Consider the following 22899-nt stretch of genomic DNA (forward strand, 5'->3'; position numbering starts at 1 on the left):
ATTTTTCTCTGTTTGTTCACTCTTGTTTTTAGCTAACGTAAATGACTGCCCCAAATATTCACTTTGCGAATGAGGTCAGGAAGCTGCTGGTAATCCTGTAATATACTGCCAGTCCTTACTCCAAAGATGAGTGCGCACTCACAGGTGCTGCGGCGGGCAGATGTCTAGACGTAGGACCCAGTGATGTGTGACAGACCCCGACTCCCAAACATGAATCAGACAGAAGCCCCCAAAGTAAATACATGAAGCATTGTAATTAGGGGTCAAACAACTTTATTTATATTCACCGAAAATTGCATAACCTCTTACAAAGAGTCACCCCCAGCACTCAGGAGAGGAAAAAACCCCTGTGGAGGAAACCTCTAGGGAACCATGGCTGTAGGATCGCCCTTCCCTTGGGCTTAGAGATTTAGGGCCGATATAACAGGTGCAGAATTTTAAAATTTGTCCATTTTACCGGATTTACAGAGAACGACATAACAAATATAGCCTATAAATGTGATAAACCGGATGTGGGAGAGATCCGGCTGTGATAACTGGCTTCACATTGACCAATAGACCCAATGTGGCTGATCTGATTCCCAGGTGGATGTACAGGATCATTTCTCCCTTACAGATCTAGGTCCAAGTCTCAAGAAGTTGGACACTTGGTTAAAAGACTGAAAAAAAGAGAGCAAGAAGCCGCACCAACAGCTGGTTTATGTCACCTGCACACGCTTATTCTATGTCCTCATAATGCGTAAATGCCCATGCAGATATCGGGTGCTCTCCATGAAAAAATCCAAACTTGAAGTACAACAGTCTATTAGAAAATGCGAGCACTCACCATCCGCTAAAATCCACCTAGTTTATTATGACATGTAGTCAAAAGGCAGGACGAATCAGGGAACAAACGTGATTCCACAAGACGACGGCCGTTTCGCGCTTCCACGGGTCTTGATGCACTTGGTTAAAAGGATTGTGCCGCAATCCCATGAAGCCCCCACGCTAATTGCTCTAAAGGGGAACTTGGACATGGCATGGCAGGCACCAAACCCCCCACCCCTTAACACCTTCCCAACTAATTAACTAAAATTAAACACAAGTCATGGTGTGCAGATAAAATGCTGCAGTATTTATTTATGGTTACTCAAATATTAAATATAATAAATATTTAAAGGGTTTGCTTCTTGAAGAATAGCCCTCTCCATATTCCCATAGCGTATATGGATATTGAAGAGGGAGATACCTTGCTTAGGACCTTCTTAGGCCGGTTTCACACGTCAGTGGCTCCGGTACGTGAGGTGACAGTTTCCTCACATACTGGAGCCACTGACACACGTAGACACATTGAAATCAATGCATCTGTGCAGATGTCATTGATTTTTGCGGACCGTGTCTCCGTGTGCCAAACACGGAGACATGTCAGTGTTCGTGGGAGCGCACGTATTACACGGACCCATTAAAGTCAATAGGTCCGTGTAAAACACGTAACGCACACGGATGTTTTCCGTGTGCAGTCCGTGTGCCGTGCTGGAGACAGCGCTTACAGTAAGCGCTGTCCCCCCAGCATGGTGCTGAAGCCGCCATTCATCCGTTCTCTCCCGCGCTCGCTGGGGAGAAGGGATGAAAAATCTTTTTTTGTTTTTTGTTTTTATGTGTTTAAAATAAACTTTAGGGCATCCTCCCCCCTCCCACCCCCTGTGCGCCCGGCCGCCGGCATTAAAATACTCACCCGCCTCCCTCGAAGCTTGCTCTCCGCCCCGCAGCTTCTCCTGTATGAGCGGTCACGTGGTGCCGCCCATTACAGTTGATGAATATGTGGCTCCACCCCTATGGGTGGGAGGGGGGAGGATGCCCTAAAGTTTATTTTAAACACATAAAAACAAAAAAATATATATTTTTCATCCCTTCTCCCCAGCGAGCGCGGGAGAGAACGGATGAATGGCGGCTTCAGCACCATGCTGGGGGGACAGCGCTTACTGTAGCGCTGTCTCTCCTGCACGGTCCGTGTGGTACCCAGGCGGCACACGGCTGCCACACGTGTGCCACACGGATGGCCTACGTGAGCTCACGGACACACGGACACGGATAACTCCGGTACAGATTTTTTCCGGTACCGGAATTATCTGGACGTGTGGGACAGGCCTTATAAAGTGCTGCTTTGTTGAACTTTAGCCATCTTTGTGTTACATGGACTCCTAGTCATTTGAATGGCCACCACCATGATACCTCATTTGCCACTGCAAGGAAAATTCTTGGTTGACGGCGACTCCTCTCGGAAAACATTTTTTTTTCCAGGGGGTACTAGGATAGGGGAGACATAATTTGAAAGGGGTTGTCTCTCTTGAGAACAACCCACTTTAAGAAATCTTCAGCAAGACTAACATTGACGCTGATGATCTGAATCAACTCCCAGTCCATATCAAGCAGTATAAATGACATACTGGGGATAAATTGTTTTTCACCTTTTATAGCAGATTCGCAAATCTTGACATTTCCCCGAGAACAACATAAAACCCTTCTGAGAGAAGTGAAGCATGGTCCGCCAATAGCAAAGCAGATCTTCTCGTGAATGTTTGCACAGGGAACCTCCATACACCAAACCTTTACTGAACTATAAATTTGGGCTTTTGCAGAGCTATAATTGGATATGTCAAGAGATCTGCAAGACTATGATTACTTGCTCAACAACACTGTGAATGAAAAGATGAAAGGAAGTAATGCCTCTGGTTTCTATGAATGGAAATGCCGGGGTTGTTCTCGTCCTGCTATAAATAATGCATCAACTCTGTTATTGATTTCTCCTTCCTGCAACCACAAAAACAGAACAGATAACACTTTTGGGATGTAGGTATAATATTAGAACCAACAACCTATGGATAATATCAACTGACTTCAAAAGGGATGTGATCAGTAAATTACCTGGTGTTTATGATAAATTATTTTTTTCAAAATTTTTCACATCATGCTTTCATAACACAATATATATATATATATATATATATATATATATATATATATATATATATATATATATATATATATATATATACAGTATATATATATATATTTTCACATTTGCCACTAATAACAGACTCTGACTTCCTGTTGGGAGTATGAACATGAAGAGAAATAGACTGACTCATACCCTATTTATTTGTTTTGAAGCATTATTTAAGCATGCTATCATCTGGGCAAAGGTCATCGGGAAGTGAGGGTGATGAGATGAACTATGATTATTACTTATTGTTGTGAATGGTGGATCTTGTGTTATCTAAAAATTTTAATGACTTGAAAAAAATAAATCTTACATGATAAATATAGGCCATCAGCACCATAAAACTGTCCAACATATCAATGTATTCTTAAAGAGGCTGTATGGGCATTGGTATTTAATTGTAGAGGTGACAAGGTTTTTATCTAGCAATGCCAAAGGGTTAAAAATGTACATCTTTAGTTCAAAAACATTTAAAATACATTCTGGTATTGGAAGGGAAAAATGCAAGAGGAGTGAAGGTATAAAAAATACATAAACTGGTGATGTATTTTGAACTTGTGGGTTTTTAATCCTAGCCTATTTCAAAATGATAGGCAAGCACATTTATATTCTTTTACAACACATAAATGTAAGTGGCAAAAAAATGTAAAATGTAATAATAAGCCACTCCTTCATTGCCCGGCGGTGTGCTTGGGATCATTATCATGCTGAAAGACCAATCCACGTTTCATCATCAATGCCCTTGCTGATGGAAGGAGGTTTGCACTCAAAATCTTATGATACATGGCCCCATTCATTCTTTTATGTACATGGATCAGTCCCCCTGTTCCCTTTGCAGAGAAACAGCCCCAAAGCATGATGTTGCCACCCCCATGCTTCACAGTAGGTATGCTGTTCATTGGATGCAACTCAGCATTCTGTTTCCTCCAAACACGATGAGTTTTGTTTCTACCAAACAGTTCTACTTTGGATTCATCAGACCATAGGACATTCTCCCAATACTCTTCTGGATAATCCAAATGCCCTCTAGCAAACTTCAGACGGGCCCGGACATGTACTGGCTGTAAGCAGGGGGACACGTCTGGTACTGCAGGATCTGAGTCCCTGGCGGCATAGTGTGTTACTGATGGTAGCCTTTGTTACGGTGGTCCCAGCTCTATGCAGGTCATTCACTAGGCCTCCCGTGTGGTTCTGGGATTTTTGCTCACCGTTCTTGTGATCATTTTGACCCCACGGGGTGGGATTTTGCGTGGAGCCTCAGATTGAGGGAGATTATCAGTTATCTTGTATGTCTTCCATTTTCATATTATTACTCCCACTGTTGATTTCTTCACTCCAAGCTGGTTGGCTATTGCAGATTCAGTCTTCCCAGCCTGGTGCAGGGCTACAATATTGTTTCTGGTGTCCTTTGACAGCTCTTTGGTCTTCACCATAGTGGAGTTTGGAGTCAGACTGTTTGAGGGTGTGCACAGGTGTCTTTTACACTGATAACAAGTTTAAACAGGTGCCATTACTACAGGTAATGAGTGGAGGACAGAGGAGCCTCTTAAAGAAGAAGTTACAGGTCTATGAAAGCCAGAAATTTTGCATGTTTTTAGGTGACCAAATACTTATTTTCCACCATAATTGGAAAAATAAATCTTGCCAAATCAGACAAGGTGATTTTCTGGATTTGTTTTCTCATTTTGACTCTCATAGTTGAGGTCTACCTATGATGTCAGTTACAGGCCTCTCTCATCTTTATAAGTGGGAGAACTTGCACAATTGGTGGCTGACTAAATACTTTTTTCCCCACTGTATATGTAGATTTGGCACTACAACGTTGTACGGCAGTGTGTTTGAGCCCTAAGAGTTGAGGCAGTACATTGTCCCCACACAACCTCACATTAATCGGATTGATATACTTATACGCAGAATTGATTGGGGAACAGTAACTGTAATTATATGCTGTGCTGACTCCTACACATTATGCAGTAGGTAATTAAAAGTGTGCAGTGGTAAAATACATCTAGAAATCTGCTGAAGGCCGCACAATAGTTAGGCATAACACCAGAGAAGACAAATTCACATACATATATCATTCAGCCAAAATTACGCTTTATAATCCTTTCCCAATGTTGCATTCTATTTCATCAGTTCTCTAGGAAAGCTGTCAGCCACAGAGAACATGTGCGGCGGGCTGCACCTGCAATCTACATAATCATATTTTGCAGAAAAAAAATGAATGCAGAGAGAATTTGGCTCTTGAATTTGTTTTTTTTAGAGATTATACCCACTTTCAGCAGCAGGGGGCGGTAATGAACAGATAAAAATTTGCTTGTTGATGTCAATGTATTCTTTACGGCATAGTAACCCAAAGAATTCAGTCTCATCTCATTGCACAGAGCAATCTTAGCGAGCAGTAGTGATGACCGAAGATGCTGGGATAAGGTGTTATCTGAGCATGCTCAGGAGCTGACCGAGTGACTTCGGCGTGCTCGAAAAATATGGTTGAGTCTCCGTGGCTGCATGTCTCGTGGCTGTTCGACAGCTGCAACACATGCAGGGATTGTCTAACAAACAGGAATCCCTGCATGTGTTGCGATTATCTAACAGCCGCGAGACATGCAGCCATGGGGACTCAGTTAGCACTCGAGCATGCTCAGATAACACCTTGTCCGAGCATGTTCGCTCATCACTACGGGGCAGTATGGAAAAATGAGATGAGAAGATTTTTACGGAGCTGCAGAGCGCCACTCCATTCAATGAATAGGAACCAGAGCTCATAATATCGGGGGCCGGGTGTAGAATCCCCACTGATCTCGTTTTGATGACCTATCCTGTGTAACGACAAATCGCCTGGTCAATAAGGAGTGGATATCGATGGATTAAGATATTTATACGCAAAGTGACCCCTGAGACAGCACCATTTAACCTAAACACATCACATGCAGTGAAATAGCAATTGTGATGCGTTGCTATGCCAGTAAAGTGAAAATACTGATTGGTTGCTAGGGGCAAAAAAAGCAACCTTTTGTTTATGAGCTTCGATTCTTTGGACCCTAGTGTATTTCCAGGTTTAGAAATCGAATGACCCAAAAAAGATATGAAGTGCATATATCCGGCCTGTATGTGAAGCATCGGTGGTCATATAATATATAATACCATAAAATGATGTGTACTGAGTGACCTGTTAATTGGCCATTGTTCTTTGTAGTGCCGTGAGTCACTGAGGATGATGATCTTTAGCGCTGGAGAAAATAATTTTGCTCGTCCGTCAGGTGTTCGGCCCCTTAGTCACACAATACTAGAGGTACAATCATCTATTTATGTGTCTGTATGTACAGACATAAAGAAAATCCCAGTATAATGACTCCTGAAGTGGCTTTTATTAATACACAACATTGACAAAGTACAAAGCACATTCCTTCAGTCTGACATCAGAACGATGGAAGAAAAAGACTATTGAGACGCCTATAAATTAAAACCCAAAGAGCGAGTTCAAATGTAGTGAAATCATCACTCATTTTTGGTTTACGGTACAAATTATGTGGCCGGACTGGACCACAGGGGGACAGGTCAATCCCCCGGTGGGCCCCCACACCACACTTAATTTACTATGTACATACAATGGCAGCACCTAATCATGCCATCTACTCAGATTATCATTATATACAAGCATAACTAAATTTGTGTATTAGAGTAATGTAATAATGTTTCACCGGATGGCACTCGCTTCAATGTTATACATGTGGAGCAGTGCTGATTGGCAGCGTATATCGGATGGTGGATGGCGCGCACCCATACAAGTCTATGGGTGCATGCAGAACATCGGACTGCACTCGGATGTCATCCGAGTGCAGTCTAATATATATGCCGACTCACACAATGGAGAAGATGGAGAAATTAAGTTCGGCCTAATGTAAATTTTTCTTACATACAAAAAATAATTTCAATGTTTGGATATTACAGAACTGCAGAAAGTGATGAAAACATGTTTACATAACATAGGAAATTCTTTCTCATTTTTTTGTGTGGAAAGTTCTGCTCTCCCATGATAGCATGCCATTATGCAAATTTTGAGCTGCATTTCACCGTACCAGCAAAGTGTGAGATTTCTGAAATCACATTGGCACAGCTTGGTTTTTTTTTCCTGACTGTTTTGTCAAAGAGCTGAATTTTTGCAAAATGCAGAATGTCAATTTTCAGTGTATTTGCAAAAACTCAAGTATCAGACTTTGCCACATTTTTGGTGCCAAAAACTGATGAAGTTGAATCAAATTATTTTTTTTATGCACTAAAAAAATACTTGACCTCTGGTCCATTCAGAAAGGGTTCTTCAGAACCCCATGCTCAGATTGCTGGGGGTCCCAGGGATCAGACCCCCAGCCATCAATAGCGGATATCATATTAACTTGAAACAAAGTCATCGTCAACAAGTGTTGATCTTGGGGTTCAGGTACGTTCTTGATCCCCCATGCAAGTTAATGAGTCAGTGGAAACCATCGGACTGCACTCGGATGACATCTGAGTGCAGTCCGATTTCCGTGCACTGACAGAATGAAGAACTATTTCTCTCCATCTTCTCCTCATCACACTCCGATCAGAGCTTGATTAGCATGTGATTTGCACCTGATTCTCTTGTCGGAGAATATACGCCTGTGGGACCCTTATCTTAAGCTGTGAATGGAGGTTTCAGAACCAGTGCTCCTCCTCTGATTGACACTACTAAACTGGAGCTATTAATATAAAAAAGGATAATCAGAATAGGTTTACATTGTCAAAATGTAAAATGTTCAGATTCATTGACAGCAAGCAGAGATGTTGAAAAGTCTGAGAAATGGAACCAGGAAAGATATTGATTCTTTTTTTTTTTTCCCTAATTTTATTTTTTATTTTAAAATACAGTTATATCGATTTCTCAGCCTCGAAATAAGAGCCAAAATAATAAGCAAGGGATAAGATCCTAAACCAGGTAAACGGGACAATCACTGGCCCACAACAGCAGGCAATAGGTTAACCCTCTGCTGCGGTACCCAGGAGGGGCCCATCTGCGCATGCTCGCAGCATCCTCTCTGCTTAGAGAGCCCCAGAGGGATGCAGTGACGTCACAAGCAGCCCCCCTCCCAAATGCTGAGCTGAGGAGCCAAGAGGGAAACATGAGGATGGGGTGAGTGGGAGCAGGCACGGTCCTCCTCCTCCTCCTCACCCTCCCACCCACCTAGCCATCACCTCTCAGCCTACCCACACAGACAGCAAGGAAGCTCTATAGTGAGTAGGAGCAAGCAGGAGCCATGCAGACATCCATGGAGTTAAAGAAATCCATCTCTGCCACCCTGGAGACAGACAAGCCAATGAGAAGATATGGAGCAGTGGAGGAGACTGACTGGAAGGCAGGAGGGCTGGGGAGAGGTAAGTGCAGCATCCTGGGGGCAGTGGGACTATCCATTGTGTGTGTACACTGCATCCGCTGGGCACAAACTGCAGGAATGCTGCCGCCGCTGCCCATCTCTGGGGTTCAAAAGGCACCTGGAGCCACTTCACCCAAATTACCTGTACTCAGTCCTGTGCGTACTACATATACAGAGCTGCAGCTTGTGTGTCCATTCACCCAGTAGTATAAAGAAAGAAAAATCTAAATTTTTACAAATATATATATATATATATATATATATATATATATATATATATATATTTATATTTATATTATATATACATATATGTATATATGTATGTGTGTTTGTATATATATATATATATATATACATATATATACACATATACAATGATTACAGTATACAGTAATGTATAGAATCAGTCATTATATATATATATATATATATAGACAAAACTGGCTGCTTTTATACATTATTCTGTAATCAGTTACAAGGCATCACGTGATACACAATATTTGATGACATTATATTACTACTCTACATTGGGACGGATGATATCATTAAATGAATTGTGACATGTGATTTAATGTTCAATATTTTTTAATTATTGTAACAAAGTGTATAAACATAATAAAAGTGTAATAAGTGACTAAACAATTATAAAGAAGAATGAAAGGGCTGTTTGCAAACTATTAAGTTATTCTCCATCTGTAAGTGATTGCTGGTGGTCCGACTGCTGGGACCCACAGTGAGCCTGAGATTGGTCTCCCAGAGAACAGTTATCTCCTATCAAACAAATAGAGGATCATTTAATATTTGAGGAATAAACTTGGAACCTGTAATCTGCTGATATTACTTTGTTCTTCCATTTAGAAGAGATTTTTTCTTTAGTTTATTATATTTTATTTATTTCCGCCCAGTTTTCCCGCTCTTGTGGATTATTTTGCATGTATTTGTCAGATTATTAGATATTCTTGATTATTGTATACTGGATTAAATGAGTTTAATTAGACATAAAGAATAGTTTTTGATATAATAATAAAAAATGTTTCTATTCCCAAAAAAATACATAGGGTGGATTACTTTCTAAAAAGGGGATGAGCAGATTGTAAAAGTCAGGTGCGGACATAACATTGGCGCAACCTGTGCCGCCGCACTAGGGTCCAAGTGGTAAGGGGTCATGTCATAAATACAATATTGGACAGTAAAGGACCCATATAATGTTCTTGCACAGGGGCCCATTTTGGCTTCAGCCCTTGGTTCCTGTGTGTTACTTATATTAAAATACTTCACTTACTGAAAGCTCCTTCGATGTCCCAGTTTCATAGTTTGTCCGGGGTCCGGAGTTTTGTTTACAATGGAAATAGTTTCCTATATCAGCATGTGATGAGTATTGTGTGTGAATGGGGCTGACTGACAGCTTATTTCAGAAGATAAGTCCCTTTTCCATCTGTGTGACGAGCATCTCCTGTGACGAGCATGAACCTGAAGTGGAGATGTTGGGACCCAGATCCGGTGGTGCAACGGGAACATTGTTGCACATCTTTCATGGAGACTTGTTTGAACTCTTTTCTACTAATCCTGACTGGTCCCATTGACTTATAATGGGTACATCCTGTTTCTTTCGAGCTTCCATTTTTTTAATGGCAAAAATATCATTGGAAACTGTTTGCTTGCTATAAAAAAAAGCAACAAAAAGCAAAGTCTTGGGAGTGAATCCCAGTGTGCAACATTTTCTACTCCAAAATTGCTCCAAAAGTTGTGTCCTGGTATTTTGGTGAGCCACTTTAATGACAGGTATACATGTTATTGTTACACGTTAATGTATTTGACCCAGGTTCTATATTTTATTGTTATTTGTTATGTTTCACATACTTATTGTACAGTAAATATTTGGAGTTTGTCGCATTTTTGCAGACAAAAATCAGCGATTTTAATCTTTAATTTCCAATGAAGATCTTCAACAGGCTTTCAGGGACTTCTTGTAAAGGCGACACAACAGTGTTGACATTGTCCATGTGGCCGAGTATTAACGGGAACCTGTCATGTGAAATAATGCTATTAACCTGCAGATATGGGGTTAATCTGCAGATTAATAGCGTTCTGACACCGAGCGAAACCGTTAGGGAGGGCCCCATTGTCGGGAGGAAATGTACATTATTCCTCCCGGCCGGCTTGCTCTGTCAGTCATAGGGGCGGCGCAGGCGCGAGTTCAGTCACTGCTCTGTGTATAGAGAGCGTTGGCTATAACCACGCTCAAGGCACTGACTGACAGCAGCCGGCTCTAATACTGAACTGCTGTCTGTCAGTGCCGGGGGTGCGGATTTGGCCGCCACTCACTATACATTAAGGGATGACTGGAACAGTGCAGGCACCACCTCTATGACTGAAAGCTGAATGTTGCTGGGAGGGATAAAGTTTATTTCCTCCTGGCAGCGGGGCTCTCAGGATCCGTGCCGCACAGTGTCAGAACCCTTATCTGCAGGTAAATAGTGTTATTTTATATGACAGGTTCCCTTTAACGCCATTGATATTAGCCGCAGCCCAAGCATAATGTGGCCGACATTCCAAAAAAAAATACATCTATGTACATAGTATGATGGTGTAATTGAACTTAATATGGTTTTCCTTTTCTGGTTGAACAGTTTTCCAAAAATATGTTGATTACATTAGTGAACCCCCAACGACTGTAATCATTTGTGGAAACCTTATTGCAAGCGTTTGATTCCTCTGCAGCGCCACCACAGGGAAAAAGAAGCATTGCATGACACCATGTACATGAATAGGCTTTTCTGTGTATTGTGCAGAAATGCGGGGTCCCCTAGAGACAGACTTATTAGTCACCCTGAATGACCCCATAGACCCCGGATATCTGCCATCAAATGCTAGACACTTTGGTTATAGAACTATAGCGTCCAACCAAGTGAAAAAAAACCCAAAAAGTCCTGCTGTCATTTGTCAGCTCCTCGGACAATGGCAGACACAGTTTAGACTGTCTTGACTGACAATGATTTGATGTCCATGGACATTTTTCCCCTCCTTGCTTTCGAGCCCCCATATATTGTTTTTGCCGTCTGCCGTTCCCTTTTCTACCATAATAATGACAGTTAATTTTGATGATCAGTTAATACAGGCTTCAGTGGAATCATACAATTGGTGGAGTATGCGGGCAAGGTGTAATCGCTGGAGAGTTATTATGTTCACGTTCCATATTTAATGAGACTATTTTGAGTAAATTCTTCTGATTCCTGCATTTGCCGCGTGGTGAGTCATCCACACAAGAGATCACACACAGTCATCGGATAACATTAAATTAACACTTTACATGAACAAATCCCAATAGAAAATGATACCGTGTTGTGAAGCTAACATCTAATTGGTGGGAGGATATTATCACGGCAGAGAGAGAAGAAGGGTAGATCATGCGTCCATGAAATGTGTCTTATCAACAATTCCCATTAGTAAAAACCAGCCAATCCCATTAGTTAAAGTTCTTTATATTAATAAAATAATTATTATATATGTATATTTACTTGCCTTTTCTACACACCATTGGTGTCAGGGGTGGTAAATGTATGATGGCTGGTAGTCCCGGGACTGATGGTCATAGCTAAGCTCTGTATTCTGTCTCAAAGACAATGAAAGGCGTAGTACCACCCATGGATTGACCACCACTCCATGCAAACTGGGGACATTGAACTTGCATACTCCCGATCAGTGGGGGTTCCAGAGGTAGAACCTTTACTGATCATAAATGTTACAAAAAATAGAAAAAGTGTGAATTCCGTTCACCGCTCCTGTGTTAGAGATAAGTATCCCAAGAAACCTCCAGGGTAGAGAGTCTGTGGTCTGGTGCACGGATTATGCACTGGTCTGACTTCCAGGTCCAGATCTCAGTGGTCCAAAATGGGATGTTCTCCAACACCAAAAAAAAGAAGTTAAAACTTAATGTCCAGTCCTTGTAAGCTACCCTGAAAATTAGTACTTAGAAATAAAAATAAGCTCCATATAGGGTTATTCCCATGATTGTAGAATATTCCCTATCCGTAGAATAGTTTACTTATCACGGGGGGTTCGACCTCTGGGACCCCCCAGTAATCACTGGAATGGAGTGCTGGAACCTGGAGCTGTGATGCGCAGACTCAACCTCCGCTTCATTTATTGCAGGGGTGGGGAACCTTAGGCCTGAGGGCCATTTATGGTACATGATGATTTTTTCTCCTTCCCCCAGGCAGATTCACTTGGGACCACAGTGCCTTGGCCGGCAGCTGTGTTTTGATGGCCATCGGCCTTTTAATTTCTTCTTGCTCTGTTTTTGGTTTGCAAATATATTCTTAAAGGGAATCTTTCATCAGGTTTTTGCTACCCTATCTGAGAGCAGTGTAATGTAGGGGCAGAGACTCCGATTCCCGCGATGTGTCACTTACTAGGCTGATGACTGCAGATTTCATAAAATTACAGTTTTATCTGCTGCAGATCTAGCAGTGCTCAGTATACTGGGCTCTGTATAACCCCGCCCTCATCACTGATTGGCTGTTTCCTGTGTACACTGTGCAAAGGCAGAAAGCTGTGGCAGGGGCGTGGTTGGACTAGCTGGCAGCAGGCCAAGTAGTCCCCAAGTGATAATCTCCTGTTGATAAAATAGTGATGTTATAAAAAACTAGACAAAGCAGCCCTGTAAGTGATACATCGCTGGAATCAGGGTCTCTGTCCCTACATTATGCTGCTCTCAGATTATGTAGCAAAAACCTGGTGACAGATTCCCTTTAAAAAACTCATGTTGATGTATGAAGGACCTACCCACTCTATGTAGATGTGGTCAAATAAACAAGGTACTGTTTGTATCACCAAATAGCTCGCACACCATGGGAAAATATTTAGTCACTGTTGTATTTCATCACTTGGAGGATTCCTCTGTGTCTTTACAGGCTTATGAACAAGCCCTCGTGTGCGGAGTGTGAAGATTTTTCAGCATTACAGCTGTCAAATGCAATCTCACGCTAAGGACACTGTGTAGCAATAGCGGCTTATTCTATCAGGAGCATTTTGGGATTTGCTTGCCTCGAAAAATTAAGAGCGTTGCCAGTAATTTCTCCGGAACATGAAATAGTGTCCTATATATATTACTATGTATGAAACAGCAAAGAGAATAGTCAAAATGGTGATGTACGCTGTAACATTTATATATTTTATGTGTAGAGGGTTTCTGCAGTCCCATGTACATAGCAGAGCCTGTGGATAATTAGACCAATTCATTAATCAAACTTTACCTTCTATATTTTCTGGCATTAAAGAGAACCTGTCTTGTCCCAAAATTCTATTAATCTGCAATTTCAGGGTTAATCTTCAGGTAAATTGCATTACAACGCTGTCCGGCTGCAGTACTGAAAGTGCAGCTACAGGGAGAAAATTACCTTCATTACTCCAAAGGGGGGCGCTGTCTTTGGGTCACAGACACTCGGCCGGTGCAATTACCGTCACCACTCAGTACACAGTGAGCGGCGGCTGTAAGCACGGCCTTGCTCTTTGATTGACAGCTCGCTCTGCAGCACATCTGTGCAGAACAGGATGTGAAAGTGCTGCGGTTACAGCCATGACGACATGCCTCTATGGCTAAAGTAGCTTTCAGGAGGAAAAAAGTTTATGTTCTCCCTATAGCCGCACTTTTAGGCTGGGGACACACAAGCGTATAAAAAAAAATCGGTTCGGTTTTCATCCAGAAAAGTGGAATGATTTTTTTCTCACTTGTCATCCATGTGTTGTCCGTATACAATCCATTTTCTACTCAACAGCATTAATCTTTTACGGGACCATTTACAGTTTCCTATGCAACAGAATTGTAATGTAAAAATTGGATGCCATACGACGGCTCTGAATGGCATCCGGTTTTTTTCTCGCATCCATCTGATTTTGCAGTGAAATCACAGCATGCTGTGATTTTGTTTCCTCGCCCCGAAAACATCTGAGAAAAAAATACGCAGATCAGCACAGCCTCATTGAATAGTATTAGTCCAGTCCCTAACGCTAGGGCTGCCCTAGTGCGCCCTGATCCCCAGATTACTTCTGATGGTGAAGATGCCGGAGCCACATACTTTGCTTTAGCTCCTGAATCTGCCCTCAGCCTGTACCATTCCCCACCCAGGGGAGAGGAGAGTAGTAGTGTACCGTAGTACACAAACCAGACTAACAAGGTAATACGAACAGGGATAAAGGAAAATATCAATCTTACAAATATATATGCACATAAACAAAAGAGGTTACACCGGGGAGCGGAGGATAGGGTAAAACCAAAGTAGGAAAAGAAAGGGAATTAGCACACGACCAAATCCTAGCAGCAGTCACAGGTAAATCAACCAAATGCCTTATCAAATAACAACCAACAACAACCTCCAGCCATGCAGCTCTGACAATGAGTGCTAGCCAGGACTCAGATTATATAGGGGATGGGAGTGGCTAACAGTGAACAGCTGAGAGCCTTAATGCAGGAAAGCTTCCAGGAGCTCTCAACTGACCAGATTAAACACTGCACTGCTAAAGAAAGCTGCACATTTTCATATGAAGATGAAGTGCTTCTAATCAGCACAGGAATAGGAGAAATCAGATGCTGCGGTCTTCTAGCTCCTCTCTGTCATGATAAACTCGTGACATCAGATTTATACACTTATGTGAGGGAGACCTTCGTAAGATGGTCGGTCAGCATTAGGCTTTGTGCACACGTTGCCTGCGTTTTTACAACTTTTTTGCCTGTGTTTTTTCTCTGCATTTTTGACTGATTTGAAGGAAGTCAATGGTGACAAACACTGGCACAAACTCACAGAGAAATGACATGCTGCAGATTAACCGTATATATGCAGGCTAATAGCATTTAGGAGAAATGTCACGTTTCCTTTAACCACAAATACCAATCCATAGGATGGGTTATAAATGAAGGATTGCTAGAGCTCTGAAAGCTGTGATCTTCAGAATATGGGTCCCAAAGTCACTCCTATTGCATCACACCGCACATGCTCACTACCATTTTAATCAGGGGACTTTCAAAAGGTGACCCCTATACTCATGATCTCTGGGGGGCCTACAAGTCGGACTCCTAGTAATCGTAAATATTTCACTTATAATCAAGATACATGATATAATTTGCTATTTGGAGAACCCTCTTAACATCTTCCTAAGATATTAATAAAAAAATAATTGATACTGAATTAAATGGAGGCTAAAACATTTTGCTTATGATTTCACTGGTGTAATATTTTGTTGTTTGTTTTTTTTAAAAAAAAACAAACTCTGCAATCTTTAGTTAAAGAGTCGTCGTTAACAGCTAGCTATGTTCTTCTTATACACCAGACTCCAAAATTTTACATAGCATTCTAAGTGTGACCTCTTTTTTTTTAAAGATACAATGACACAAAAACACTGTGGTGCACTGTTCCTTCACCAGGTGGCAGTGTGGAGTCTCTTAAAATGTGCATTAGATGCATTTTGTCATTTCTACATACCGTATTTTCTGGTGTATAAGACGACTGGGCGTATAAGACGACCCCCAACTTTTCCATATAAAATATGGAATTTGGGATATACCCGCCGTATAAGACGGGGGTCATCTTATACGCCCAGTCATCTTATACGGCGTGTGGTTCCCAGGGTCTGGAGGAGAGGAAACTCTCCTTCAGGCCCTGGGATCCATATTCATGTAAAAAATAAAGAATAAAAATAAAAAATATGGATATACTCACCCCTCCGACAGACCCTGGACCTCAGCGGTGCAAGCGTCTGCCTCCGTTCCTAAGAATGCAGTGAGTGAAGGACCTGCGACGACGTCGCGGTCACGCGACCGCTCACGTGACCGCTAATGTGACCGCGACGATTCTTAGGAACGGAGGCAGACGCTTGCACCGCTGAGGTCCAGGGTCCGTCGGAGGGTTGAGTATATCCATATTTTTTATTTTTATTCTTTATTTTTTACATGAATATGGATCCCAGGGCCTGAAGGAGAGTCTCCTCTCCTTCAGACCCTGGGAACCATCCAGGATCGCTCTGTGCACCCGTACCCGGTGTATAAGATGACCCACAACTTTTGGGACAATTTTTAGGGGTTAAAAAGTCATCTTATACGCCGGAAAATACGGTACCTTTAATTAAAGAGAAAGGAGAGTGCTCCTATCGACTCTGAAACACGTTGCATAATTACAGAAACTTTATTTTTCTATACATTTGCATTTTCCCGTCATTGGCAGCACTCCTGACACCACTTTTTGCTTTTATTTTCCTTAATTATGTAGTACTAGATGGTGGCCCGATTCTAACACATCGAGTATTCTAGAATATCTATAGTAGTATATAGCACAGCCCACGCAGTATATAACACAGCCCACATAGTATATAACACAGCCCACGTAGTATCTAACACAGCAAACGTAGTATATAACACAGCCCACATAGTATATAACACAGCCCACGTAGTATATAGCACAGCCACGTAGTATATAATACAACCCACGTAGTATATAACACAGCCCACGTAGCCCACGTAGTATATATCACAGCCCACGTAGTATATAACACAGCCTATGCAGTATATAACACAGCCCACGTAGTATCTAATACAGCCCACGTAGTATATAACACAGCCCACGTAGTATATAACACAGCCTATGCAGTATATAACACAGCCCATGTAGTATCTAATACAGCCCACGTAGTATATAACACAGCCCACGCAGTATATAACACAGTCCACATAGTATATAACACAGCCCACGTAGTATCTAACACAGCAAATGTAGTATATAACACAGCCCACGTAGTATATAACACAGCCCATGTAGTATATAACACAGCCCACGTAGTATATAACACAGCCCATGCAGTATATAACACAGCCCACGTAGTATCTAATACAGCCCACGTAGTATCTAACACAGCCCACGTAGTATCTAACACAGCCCACGTAGTATCTAATACAGCCCACGTAGTATCTAATACAGCCCACGTACTATATAACACAGCCCATGTAGTATATAACACAGCCCATGTAGTATATAACACAGCCCACGCAGTATATAACAGCCCATGCAGTATATAACACAGCCCACGTAGTATCTAACACAGCCCACGTAGTATATAGCAATGTGGGCACCATATCCCTGTTAAAAAAAGAATTAAAATAAAAAATCGTTATATACTCACCTTCCGGCGGCCCCCGGTTCCAACCCAGGCGTTTAACGATGCTCCTCGCGACGCTCCGGTCTCAAGAGTGCATTGTGGCAATAACACGTGATGATGTAGCGGTCTCGTGAGACCACTACGTCATCTCCGGTCATTTCCGCAATGCATTTCGACATTGGCGCGGAATTTAAACACCGCTTCGCTGATTGGTCGCAGCCGGCCGGCCGTGACCAATCAGCGACATTGGCATGGCATTTAAATCACGCTTCACTGATTGGTCGCGCCCGGCCGGCCGCGACCAATCAGCGACGCGGGATTTCCGTGACAGACAGACAGACAAACAGACGGAAGTACCCCTTAGACAATTATATATATATAGATTAGGAAGCACAGATTTGTTCTTATACCGTGGATCTACACAGATGATCTCATTGCTAATTTTTGGGGTCCTTGTGGGCATTGCTACTTTAGTGCATTTTTCCTTTGTATACTGATCCTCTCCATCTGCTCTAGTAAAGAGATATAGTTTTTTTCGAGCTTATTCCATCTACTACTGCATGTCTCCTACAGTCAAAGCTATGGGAGAATTAACTGACTGCACTCAGTTTGCCTCTATGACCGGGGTTAGAAAAGCCAGACCTCCAGCAATCAACCGTTCACCTCTCGGAAGGCTATACTATACGATACTGTCTCGTTAAATAGCTCTCCGTAGACGTCAAACTGCTTGGCTACACTTTCTTCATGCAGTTATAGAGGGAAGAAAATCCCCGGAGAATATAATGGGGGATTTATTAAACTAAATACTCCAGAATTTTCCTGTAATTTTCAACATAAAATGTTTTTCATGACTTTCATGCATTGTCTGACAAGGGGGAGTGGCTTAGTGGAAAGAAAATGAGGTCTACATGCAATATTATGTATGAAAGAATGTGGCAAAATTTATGGCAGAAAGTAAACCAATTACTAAGTATTGTAAAGTTAGACAAGATGTATCAACCAGCATGAGCAACTGTGATAAATCTGGCAAATTTAAAGACTAAGTTTGCACTGTCTAAATAAATATGCCCAATTGTGTCCATGTCTGCAATCACTCTACGTGACTGCAGACTTTTGAATCCTCACACATACTGTCGGGATTCTCCAGCGCCGGCAGCAAGAGTGAACAATCATGTGACCACAAGTAGTTGCATACATGCGGTCACATGCCGACTAGACGTGCTCGGCACTGCTCAATTCACTTCACGTCTAGTCGGAATGTGGCCGGAAGTATGCAAATCGCATACAAGTAGTTACGTGTTCCCCACCCCGCTCTCACCGATGGTATCCTTTTCAGAATGGGACACGGACGCTAAAGGGATTCACAAGTCCACCGTCACATAGAACGGCTGCAGACTTTCATCGGAAACCTGGACAAGTTTTAAAGAGGTGGTGCCATGACTTTTTTTAATCTTACCCTTTTGCGTGGGTCTTATTAAACATATAGTAAAATGCTATTTATATATGGGAGATTTAGTATAGTAAATCTCTTTACTGAATATTAGTGGATCATCACGGCATCACCAAGAAAAGTTAAATATCAACATCCCACTTCCCATTCTGTATATTGTAGCCTTCCATCAACAAAGCGATTACCCTAATGGTCTTACACCGTAATTTACCACAACCGCCACCGAAACACACCGTTACGGCATTATGTCAGTCCTCACTATTGATTTACCATTTCCCCTAGGAAGAGATTGTAATTAGAGACATGCAATTATTTGTTCTACCGATTCTAGGTGATACCCTAAAAGCAGCAGTAAATGCCTTTAGACATGCGATCTGCGGAGTAGAGGAGATCTTTAGTGGAGAAGCATGTTTACTAGTGCATTCACACCAAAGGGATCATTAATAATTACTTGTACTTCACTATAACAGCAATATACAATAAGTAATTTACACTGTATTGATGTATATTACATAGTTATAGAAATATATAAATTATCTGCTAATTTACAATTTACATTATACTCACAGATCATTTAGTGGTCATGAATCGCCCCCCCAGTAGGGCAGTGGGGTACTCGGTACCGGGTCTTTTGGTTCTCAAGGGGGAGGTCACAGTGGCTGACCCGGTCCGTGGCCCTAGGGACGTCCGTTGTAAAAGGAGGAAAGGTCTTTAAAGGGATAATGTTCGTGACGCCACCTGTGGTATTCGGTCAGGGTGACCGACGCTGCTTAGGGGTCCGCTGGGGTGATGTAATGGCAGCTAGATGGTATACCTTCCCACAGGTGAAGTGTATCCCCAGGGCTTCCCAGAGTGTAGATGGTGGATGGTGAGAGGCGCAGTGAAAATCGAGGACACAAGGTTGCAGTCTCTTTACCTTTTTACTGATGGCTTCAGCATCCACAGTCCAGGGTATGGACCACAGGGTAGGCAGAGTCTGGCCGGTCTGAAGGCAAATCCAGAGTCCCCTTATCCAGGTGGGAATCAGTAGCCTTCCTCTAGCGCCTGGATGTTGTAGTACCTTACTGCTGAGCCTCTCATAAGGTCCTTACAACTGTTGTAGATGTTCTAGATGTTATGTCTTTTTCTCTGTCCCCCAGATGGATAGGAACAGCCCGTATGACTGGTGGCCTGAGGCTTTTTACAGGGACTCTAGCACGCCCCAGCCCCCACAAGTTGCCACCGTGCCTCCTGGGTATAGGTCGGGCAGGTAATGTGGAATTACCTGTCCTGCCGGTCTCTGGAGCAAGGCTTGGAGACTGTTGCTCCCTCGGTGTTCCGGCTACCGGATCCTGCACCTCAGAAAGGAGGCAGCCTTTTGCAGGGCAGAACTCCTTCTGGTTTCCTCTCCTTTTGCTATAACTTCGTTTCTCACCCTCTACAATACAATTCACTGTTCGTGTCTCTTTCTTAGGATGCTGCCGCACGTGGGGCAGGCGCAGCTCCGTGGCCTTTTGTCTAGGCCTCTGTCAGGATCCCACCCCTGTCAGGGACCTCTCTGTCTGCAGCGTTTAGATGTTCCTCCTTCCCCTCTGGCTGCCTGACAGGTGCTGCCTGACAGGTGCTGCCTGGGTGAAGCCCAGTCAGCTTCTGCCTAACTTCCTATCCAGACCACCAGTTTTACCTAATTGTGAGGAGTGCCCTAATAGATAGGAGCATAGGTCCCCCTGGTGGGTTGGAGTGTGAAGTGTGATGTATGGTTTGTGATACATGGTAAAGTGATCTCCTTTGTTGCCTTCAGATGTAACATCACTCCCCCTGGTGGAAGAACGACATTGCTGCAACGACCAGGACCCTGGGGCGCTGCACTCACACTACTTATTTTTTAATATTTCCTTTACGTGGACTGATAGCAATTTGTGTCCCTAATTATTAAAGTATGGGAGAACTAATCATTTTAATGCTAGTGTAAATGTATTGTTCAATTTATTAGTTTTTTTCCTACTTCAAAAATTTAGGGAATATGCTGCACAAATTTTCCATTGTAAAAAAAAATATATATATATCCTCACAATAATTTTGTATAGTAAAATGGAATATGTATTTTTATTATGTTTGTTGCAGAAATATTAGATAGTAAAGTGCTTGTAATGACACCCAACTTTGTTCTTTTCCCCTTGCCAGCGGGTAGATCTGTGTGACCAGAGTAGATAGACACATCAGTCTTTCCATATCACACAGAGAAAGCCAGGCATTTCCTTCTCTGGGGGGCGTGTTCCTTTTCTCCTCCTGCATGACACTTCCTGCTTATGATTGGTCAACATTATGCAGGTTAAAAAGTAACCGCCCCCAGAGAAGAATCTCTACAAAGCCTCCTTCGTCTTAACAAAAATTAAAATCTAAACTTTACAAGTTAATATCTCTGCAATGGAGATGAGAAATAATTAAATAAAATCTATATTTTACTTTGCTCTGCAGCCATTATTCAATTATTCTGCCAGCTTAACATGCTGAATATTAGTGAAAGCTCTTCAACGTGCAAGTGTGTTCAACGTGTATGTCTGCTGCACATCAATTCCTATTGCAGAAAGAAGGAGCTGATGTACTCTGTCCATTTAACAAGTTTTACACCTGTAGCTATCATCAGCATACAGTAGTCCTTTATTTCAGGCAATATCAGATCAATGAGAGTTCAAAACCTGGCATCCCATGAACAGCTATTACCAGCTGTGGCCGGATGTATATAGTGTACAGAGCAGAACCCCGCCAGCCTGTCGCACTGTGTAGTGGTCATTCGTGTGTATTGAAGAGCACCTCCTATTCATTTAAATAGGAGCTGATCGGCAAAATTTGGGAGCAGCAACTACAACGTGTCATGGAACCATGGTGTTCAGCTCTGTACAGGAGCTGCCCGGCCTTAAGGTACAGGCCTGCGGTCACTGTGTTGTATGCGGATTCTCTGGTGCCGGGAGCAGTGGGTGCATGACTGCAAGTATTTGATTTGCACACATGTAGTCACGTGCAGACTAGACGTACGTGTCTAGTCAGAATGTGGCTGGAACTAGGCAAACCTCTAACACCGAACACCGGAGAAGTATCATAACGCTCATTGCGTGCCCAGGGAGGTTTCACAAGTCTGCAGTCATATAGAGTGACTGCAGACTTGTAGCTTAAAGGGAACTTGTTACCAGGTATTTCAAATAAGAGCTATGGCCACCACCTTTCAGGCTCGATAAACAGCATTCTAAAATGCTCTAAATCTATAATGCTCTAAATCTGCCCCCAACCCGACCTGTAAGAGAAGAAAAATAACTTTTATTATACTCTCGTGTGTGGCGGTCCAGTCCGAGAGGTGTCGCTCTTCTTGGTCTGGCACTTCCCATCTTCTTGCGATACTGTCCTCCTTATCCAAGCATGTTCGCTCATCACTAGTTGGAACATGGTACAATGCCCCACAATGCCCAATTTTGTTTGGTTGGAAAGTTGTAATGAATCATCATTATTAGTAGGAATCCTCATTTTGGAATATTGTGCATGGCCCTCTCTCCACTTTGTGCCTCTTAAGCCATGGTGTACCTGTAATTGGCAATAGAACAGTGTATGAATGTCCTGACATTTCTCAAAAATTAAAAAAGACAGTTTTTCTTCCTTATCTACTTTAACAATGCATTTCTACCTATGAATATAACGTGACCCTTATCTATCATTTCAATTACACAGTCTTCTGCTGACATGCTGGGCATACGCATACACTGCATTAGGGGATGCTACAGAAATAAATCTTGCCCATGTCTCATAGGAACACGATGTATCATACAGCAGATGTTAATGTCAATGACTGACTGCCAGGTTAAAGTCTACCAGGCAACAGAAGCCCACCTCTGCCAACTCATTGCACCATATGGCGTTACACGCTCCAGCATGCACAGCACTCGCGTACAACCCCAAGCTGCCAG

General features: G+C 42.5%; 1 protein-coding gene across 1 annotated transcript in view; it reads left to right on the forward strand.

The window, feature by feature from the left end:
• Window positions 1-8036: 8036 nt before the first annotated feature.
• BMERB1 (bMERB domain containing 1) overlaps window positions 8037-22899 on the forward strand; it is a 188330-nt gene continuing 173467 nt past the window's right edge. Inside the window, exon 1 of the mRNA XM_077275119.1 lies at window positions 8037-8371. Coding sequence (XP_077131234.1) covers window positions 8254-8371 — 118 coding nt within the window. The 5' untranslated portion in view covers window positions 8037-8253. The remainder of the gene's footprint in view (window positions 8372-22899) is intronic.

This window comes from Ranitomeya variabilis, chromosome 7 (genome assembly GCF_051348905.1).
Source record: "Ranitomeya variabilis isolate aRanVar5 chromosome 7, aRanVar5.hap1, whole genome shotgun sequence".
NCBI lineage: Eukaryota > Metazoa > Chordata > Amphibia > Anura > Dendrobatidae > Ranitomeya > Ranitomeya variabilis.